The 8,411-nt window shown below is 36.2% G+C and overlaps 1 protein-coding gene across 4 annotated transcripts in view; it reads left to right on the forward strand.

The window, feature by feature from the left end:
* LOC107669094 (glutamate receptor 1-like) overlaps positions 1 to 8,411 on the forward strand; it is a 75,876-nt gene that overhangs the window by 7,817 nt on the left and 59,648 nt on the right. For all 4 annotated transcript variants that reach the window (XM_016461205.1, XM_016461206.1, XM_016461207.1 and 1 more), the window contains exon 3: positions 8,109 to 8,348. In XM_016461205.1, the coding sequence (XP_016316691.1) occupies positions 8,109 to 8,348 (240 nt within the window). The remainder of the gene's footprint in view (positions 1 to 8,108; positions 8,349 to 8,411) is intronic.

An 8,411-nucleotide genomic window follows, 5' to 3' on the forward strand; every position in this document is an offset into this window, starting at 1 on the left:
AGAGAGATAGAAAGAGCTTGTGGATATATCCAAACACGCAGTCTAAATGTAGAGAGCTGCAGAATGTGCCACAAAACATTGGAATAACATGTTATCAATCAATACCACTACTTGGAAAAGTAGCTTGTTGCTGGAAAAGCTGCAGTTTGAAAGCAGAAGAGCTACTGTCACGCTACTGAAAAATGTAGTTAAGTTAGTTGTGTTGCTATTTTTAATTAGTTGCTTCACATCACAGTCTGAGATCAACATCCTTAGTTTTTTCTGAAATAAAATGCCTATCAACCAGACAATTCTTCATACGCTCTTTGGTTTCCTTTTTTTTTTTTTAGATATCCTTTTAATATGCACCTCTAATACTCTAAAAATTTACAACATTTGTAATGTCAAGTCATATATATTTGTATAGTGCTTTTCACAAAGAAGCTTTACAGAAAATCATGATGTTTATGTTTATAAAATCATAGTATCTTCATGCCTCAGTCACATTTAGCAGATTAGTGCTGGGCCTTAATATAGTTAACATTTTGCGATGAAACAAACAATGAAACAGTTAAGATTTGCTTTACGGTATATATTGCTTTACAGTGTGCAGGTAAAGTTATAAAGTATGCATGTATGCGGATCTAGGTTATAAAGTATGCAGATATATTTCATGTGCCACTTTGTTTATAGAGGTATGTGATTATACAATTTACGTTTTGCGATGATATAAACAATGTCGCAGCTGAGATTTACTTTAAAGTATATATTTTATGTGAGTATACTGTATATATTCAAGTAAAGTAGGATACTGTGAGCAAATGCTGCTCTTTTGAAATTTTTATTCATCAAAGAATCCTGAAAAAAGCGTCTGTTTACACAAAAAAATAGTTTTCATCATTGATAATAAATTGGCATATTTGATTGATTTCTGAAGGATCATGTGACCCTGAAGACTGGAGTAATGGCTGCTGAAAATTCAGCTTTGCGTCACATGAATAATTCGTGCACTGATTGGTTAGATACATGCTGGTTCGGCCACGCTGTTGTGCCACCCAGTATGTGTGCCGGCCGTCACATTTGCCATTGAGGTGGATTTTCTTCTCTTCCATATTTATGTGATTCACACTCTCATGCTCAGGTTGTGCAGGTGACTCATTCTGAAGAAGTGAACTCTCATTTGGCCAGAGCAGCGGTCTCTGCACCTGAGGGCTTCCACCCACCCAACACTGCATCACTTTTGCTGCACTGAGAGCTATTTGTGGCCCTCAGTATGAAGGACCTGTAACTCTAAATACCACTATCATTAAAGGAAATCACAGTGTGGCTTGGTTATTGTCACACTTTTTTGAACACAACTAAATCTAAACAGAGACGATATGTACTGGACAGACAGACTTAATAGTCCTGTAAGGAGATGGTTGTTGGAAATTGCTAAAATGTGTTTGTGTGGCCTTTAAATAATGCTTTAGGGCCACAGCAGTAACTCTTAATTTCAGCCACCAGCCAGGACAATTTAGTTGTTTTGAGCTGAACTGAAGTTTAAACTGTCAATATTTTATTCTCTTTTTAATTGCATCAGACATGATGGACAAAATGAGATGCAGTACTTGGGCTTTTTGTTATGTTTGGGTACTAGAAAAAAAATGTCTTTCTGAAGTCGCCGCTGGCTTTTGCTAAATTGGTTTGTTCTCCTGTTGCAGGAGTGATAACAGCCGTTTCAGCCCTAAGAGGCTTTGTCAGCAGACTGGTTTAGAACATGACTGCCGTTACACAACAAAAAGATTTCTCGTGATCCTCTTTTGCACTCTCACTGAAGAGCAGAAATTATACAATTGCAGTGAAAATACATGAAACTTCTGGATCATGTGAAAGTGTAGAGGTTCAAATAATTAATAGATTGTAAAAATATTTTTTATAATGTAATTAGTCCACATTAAAACAAAATTATTATTTTATGGAATGTTGCAGTGTTTATTATAAATGAATTCTTTATAATATTTTTAATAATCTTTAATAAAACGTTCTGTATTATAATTGAAATATTATTATATATCAAATATGAATATTTTTATATATTATTTATTTATTAATATGTTGTCATAGCATGCACATACAGTATTTGTAAAGGTTTCCAATTCCTTGGAAATAACACATTATGTATAGCTGACCTGGAACTGTCCACTTAGGGCATAAATACAGCAGGATACAGGAGGGATTATTACTATATATTCCCTTGAGCGTCCACAGCCATACGCTCCACTGTGTAGGCTAATGATAACGTGCAACTCCCGTCAATGAGTATGGACAGGCTTATGTGAGTCCTTACGTGTGTGAGTGTGCCGAAGGATATGATGTGTGTGAGAGTGTTTATACAGAGGACTGGAGGCCAAAAGAGCGAGCAGAGCTCCTCATTAAAGCAGTGGATGTGGATGGAAGAGATGGAGCTTGGTGTCCTTTAAAATTCAGTCCACTGCACAGTTATTCAAATAATCCATACACCGACATGTTATCGGGCATCAACATAGACCAAATAACAACACATGAAAGGGCACACAGGCTTCAAATAATCCACAGGTTTTCTGCTCATGATTGGAGGGGAGGAGAAAAGAGAAATAGTGAGTGAGAGAAACAGATTGAGAAGGAAATGGCTATTTAGTCTCCACAGTTCTCCTGAGGGAGTCTACCTGCGACTGCTCTCAGACTGCAGTTTAAAGCAGTTTACTCCATAGTGCTGCCTGGCAAGAACCTCTCAGACACGCTGTCGCTTAAATAGACTGGCCTCACACATATTAGGTGGAACTGATGTAATTTAGCATGAGCAAAAACAGAAACGCTGGAAAGCCAGTTCAGCAGCCCAGCTACAACGAATATACTGTTTCTTCATGTTTGTCAATTGATTTTATAAGTAGAAATCTCTAATTTCTTCTGTGGAACACAAAAGAAGAACATTAGCAGGATGTTCTTGCTGCTCTTTTGGTTACAATACATGCAAAAGCTGTTTATATTAATTTTAAAAGTTAAGTTTCAGTTAGACTAAAGCAATCATTTTTCTTTTGGAAATGTCATGTAAACACTTGTGTGCGATTAAAATCATTCCAGTCCATTTTCTGTGAAGTCAGACTTACAAACCTGAACAATGTGACTGTAGCTTGGATTCATTCACTGTTATATTTAGCATGTCTACACTTGGTACTTCAAAAGACAGAAGTGACAGATAATGTGTATTTAATCTTTCTCATATTCAATTATGCATTGTCTTGTATACTTGGACAGACAGATGAAGACTAGCTCAAATGTGCAAAAAAAATCTGTATTTTTAGTATAGTTGTGTGTAAACACATTGTTGACAGTGGTGTTTGAAATTACATGTACTTAAATTATGATAAATCTTCTTTATTTAGAAATTATTTCTTTTTTTAGTTAATAGTTAGGAAGGCATAGGAAGCTGAAAGTGCATTGTCAAACAGGTTTTTAGTTTATGCAAGTAAAAGCTATGAATTACAATATGATTTACTATGAAAAACAGTGAAAGGATATTCTCAGAAATCCCTGCGTGACACATCCCATATATACATTGCATTTCTTCTCATTTTTTGTTTTTAGTACCGTACAAAGGAAAAATACAATTTTGTTATTCTGTTATTTATTTTGTTTACTGCATTAGTTTAGTGTCATGTGAGTTACCTTCATGGTATTTTGTGTGTACTACCCTGTTCACTGTCTACTGTATATATTATTATTTGGCCTTGTTTTATGGATGGAGACAACTTACAATATACTCTGATTTATCTTGTGGTTTTCTTTTGTGCCACCTGTATTATCTTGGTGGTTATCAGTACATTCTAAAGTAGAAAGTTGATTTTGTTAGTTCAAGTTAGTTCAAGTAGATTTGTGTATTAACATTATATAACTTAATTAAATATATGCTGTAAAATAAATTGTTAAATATAGAGGCATCAATACGCCATCCCGTAATACCTGAAACATTGACATTGTATTTTTTAATGTGATTTTTTTTTTACTGTAAATATATTTTTATAGTGTAGCTTCTAGTCTGATTGCATCAGCTTAGTTTGTGCTCTACGAGTCCCATGACCACAGGCAAGCTGAACATTCAATGCAGTCATCAGTCATCCCTGCCGAGGGGCTGCTAGGGCCGAACAGACCTGTGGAGATCTGTTTGTGAGATGGTGCCAGGACGGGCAGATGCTGCCAGGATCTTTAGCAGGGCCAGAGAGAGCACAGGCTGGCCAGAGGTGTTCACATCGTGTTTTACGCCTCTACTCAGGCTAACACAAACCACTGCAGGCGGCCAGTGTGTTCCTGTCATTAGAGGGTCGGATGACACGGCCATGTGCTTCCTGTCAGGAGGAACTTTTCAGAACAGGGTAAGCAGATGTGAATGAGAGAGAGCCGCACACTTCCAATCTGCTTCCACATTATCACACATGTGGGAAGTGGCAGCGGCCGTGTGGCAAATGGATTCCATTGAAATTTTTGTAAATGTGTTACTGATTAAAAACCAAATGTGTTTGTTATGTTACTAATCTAATTGGGAAAGCTTTTACCAGGACATTTATTTTACTACTTTTGAAATGACAAATTACAGTTGTTCTTAATAGTTTTTCCTCTAATAAAGTTTTATCTAAATTTAGTGATTAAATAAACAAACTGACAAATTACCTAAACTATAGTGAGAGTCTGAAAACTGTTTTAAGAGAGTTTATTTTCTAACAGTTCACATGGCCAAAAATGGCCCATTAAGGAAATTGACACAGATTTCATTTGTATGCACTCACTGTAAAAAATTGTTCTGTAAAAAAACGGTAATGTGCTGTCAGCAGAGTCGCCAGCAATCTACTGTAATTTTACAGTATTCATACTGTGAAATGATTTTACAGTTCATTACCGTAAAAATGAAATACAGTATAATTCTGTTTGTTTGTTTTTTTTACAGTAAAATACTGGCAGCAGAGTCGCCAGCAATCTACTGTAATTCTACAGTATTCATACTGTGAATTATTTAACAGCTTTTTTCTGTAAAAATTAAATGCAGTACATTTCTGTGATTATTTCAATTTACAACATCATTATGGTTACTTTAAATTCACTCTTTATTGTACAAAGGCATAAAATAATGGATAGAAATAATTAGATTGAAGATTCATTACTTATGAACTCAAATATTTTTTAGATTTATTTTAAATCTAATGTTATTTTATGCCTTTGTAAAGAGTGAATTTAAAGTAACCAATGATGTTGTAATTAGATTTACAGTAGAACATTATTGTTCTGTGGGCTACACACATCTACTTAAAATACATTATATTGAAAGATCTAAAAAACAAGCACACACTTAAAAGATATAAATCAAAATAAAGTTTTATTTAAAAGAGCAGTCAACATTTAACAAGGATTCAAAACTAAAAAATGGTAAAAAAAAAAAAAAAACCCCGGAGAAGACAAATTTTGCAAAAAAACAAAAAAAAACTTAAAAATAAAAACAATGGCAATAAAAAAATAAATAAATAACAGACACAAACATAACAAAATAAGTTACAAACATGACAACCTGAGATTAAACACATTAAACATTTTAACATTTAACATTTTTTGAACATTTGAACATGCAACAAATTTAGTGAAACATTTTAGTGAAAAAATATTTGTTCAGGATTTTTTCTGCACTTTATTAAACGTTCCAGTGAGGAGGCATGTGTACCTTTTAAAAGAGTCCTAGTCCTGTTGTTAATGGCTAATGGAGTCCTAGTCCTAGTGGGTGTAAAAACTTTGTCATTTTACACCCAATTAACCATGACGACCTGGCTGCATGTCGTCTAAGGTATTCCAACTGGTACCTCTGTAAAACATCAGCAAACAAAACATTTGATCAAAATAACTCTAGAATTGTCAATGTAGAGATAACAAGGAGATTGCTGATAGTGTTAACCAAACTGACAAAACAGTAACACACTTTGAACAAACTTGTACTCACACTTGTATACCCAATTAAAAAATATATATATAAAAACACTGCATTGTACTGTATTTAACACAGCCCACAATGCATTGCAAACAGTAAAAAAACGTATTACTTAAATACAGTAGAGTACTGTTAAAAATTCGTTCAAAAGTTAGCAGTCATTTTTAATCTTTTTTCAAATTAATTTTATTAATAATTTTGAGCAAGGATGCAATTGATCAAAAGTGACAGACTGTTACGTTATTTAAAAAATATTATTTTTGATTTAAATGCAGCTTATAGATCATTCATAATTGCGATGTATCACAGTTCATCAAAATGTTTCAATTTTTCCACAGAAATATTAAGCAGCATAACTATTTTCAACATTGATAATAAAAAGAAACCAAATCAGCATATTAGAATGATTTCTGAAGGATCATGTGACACTGAAGACTGGAGTAATGACTGCTGAAAATTCAGCTTTTCCATTACAGGAATAAATTGCACTTGAAAATAAATTTAACTAGAAAACAGCTATTTTAAACTGTAATAATATATCATAATATTACTATTTTCACTGTATTTTTGATCATATAAATGCAGCCTTGGTGAGCATAAGAGACTTCTTTCAAAAACATTACAAAATCGTACGACTTTTTAGCCTTTTTGTCACTTTTTATTGAAAGGAAAATAGAAAAAGAACAGGATGTGTAGAAGAAGAGGGAAAGAATCAGTAAAGGAGTGTGACTCACACTCACATCACTCTCAAGTACATCAGTGTGACTATCTCAGATAGCATTGCAAGTTTAAAACCCCATGAGCGAGGCACTAAAACTCTGTTCAGTCAGCCAATATATCGCTGCAATTAATGTTAAGTCATTTCCAATGAAGTCATATGCCAAACGATATCAAATAAAGTTCATGAATATGTTCTGCTGATGCCTGTTGCCAGGAACCCAGTTCAGCAATATGTTGTAGATGAATGAGCGCAGGTTATTAACAATGTATGAATTGACAAAAAAACTAAAGTATGTGAAACCATTCAAGACAAGCACATATGGTATGGTGAGGATCTCGATTCAATGTGCCATATGTCTTCGGTAATAGCTAACACAGAGGGATGCAGTCCCCCACCTTCCTTTCCCTTTTCACTTTCTCTCTCTCTCGCTGTCTCTCCGGGTCCACAAAGCTCAGCCCAGACAGAATTAATGTGCAAGTCATCAGTCACAGAGGAAGCAGAGCCGTGTGATAAGAACACCCCCAATATTACCTCAGAGCTCACGGCAGCGTCTGTTATAGACGTGTCACACTCATTATTGCTTAGCACCAAGTGTGTGACTTTTATATACAGTGCAGAGAGAACAGTTTAAATTAGTGTGCCTGTGTTAAATATCACCTTCTCTTTATAAGATCTAATTTGCTTGTTTATTTAATGGTATGTGACTTCAGATTGAGACAGTATCTATATATCTGACAGATGAAGTGTTTATGTTTCAGCCGGATGTTGAAATGAGTCATAGTGCATGTGATGAAGGCCAGTGGTCACAGACACACATACACACACACACACACACACACAAACACACATGCTAGAGGAGCTGGCACCCTGCACTGCTTATGGGCTGTTGCATTGTGGGGCAGGCAGTTTGGGTGATGGCCATGCCTATCGCTCCTGCTCCCCCTGTGCCCCTCAGGCGGCCCCTGCTGGGATTTGGGCCTTGGGCAGCGAACAGACTGCAACTTCAATCTGTTTAGTTGCGGGACTGAAACGTGAGGCCCGGAGCCGCAGTGAAAAATAACCTCGGCCAGGGCAAAGATAGCAACAGCAGAGTATGATACAGCATTAAAATACACAGGGAAACCTGGTTCAAAAACAGATTGAGGCCATTTTGCCACCAACAGGGAGAGGAAAAGATATTCAACGTTCAAGGCAGCAGAGATAGAAAAGCGCCCTGCTGTTTGGTAAATGTCAGCGAGACCCTTTGTGCGCATTGATTATCTGGCCCTTCAGAAACTTCATCCGCACCATTTCCAGTCCAGTGATGCATATAGAAACATTTACTAATTGCTTCTCGGAAGTGAATAATAAAGCCAGCGCAATGCTAACAATGTGACGTGAATGATGTCTGTGTTGTAAATCGTGTTCTGTTGTCTGCTCCAGTCTGTTCGCAGTTCTCCAAAGGAGTGTACGCCATTATCGGCGTGTACGACAGGAAAACTGTCAACATGTTGATGTCGTTCTGCGGTGCGCTACACGTCTGCTTCGTGACGCCCAGCTTCCCCATGGAAAACTCCAACCAGTTTGTCATCCAGCTGAGACCCGAACTGCAGGATGCCCTGGTGGGCGTAATCGAGCACTACAAGTGGTCTGGGTTCGTCTACATGTACAGCTCGGACTCTGGTGAGACCTGCTTTTTATGATCTAAATCTTTGGATTTTGGGGGGAATTTACTAAGAATTAAAG

This window comes from Sinocyclocheilus anshuiensis, unplaced genomic scaffold (genome assembly GCF_001515605.1).
Source record: "Sinocyclocheilus anshuiensis isolate Anshui unplaced genomic scaffold, SAMN03320099.WGS_v1.1 scaffold124, whole genome shotgun sequence".
Taxonomy (NCBI): domain Eukaryota; kingdom Metazoa; phylum Chordata; class Actinopteri; order Cypriniformes; family Cyprinidae; genus Sinocyclocheilus; species Sinocyclocheilus anshuiensis.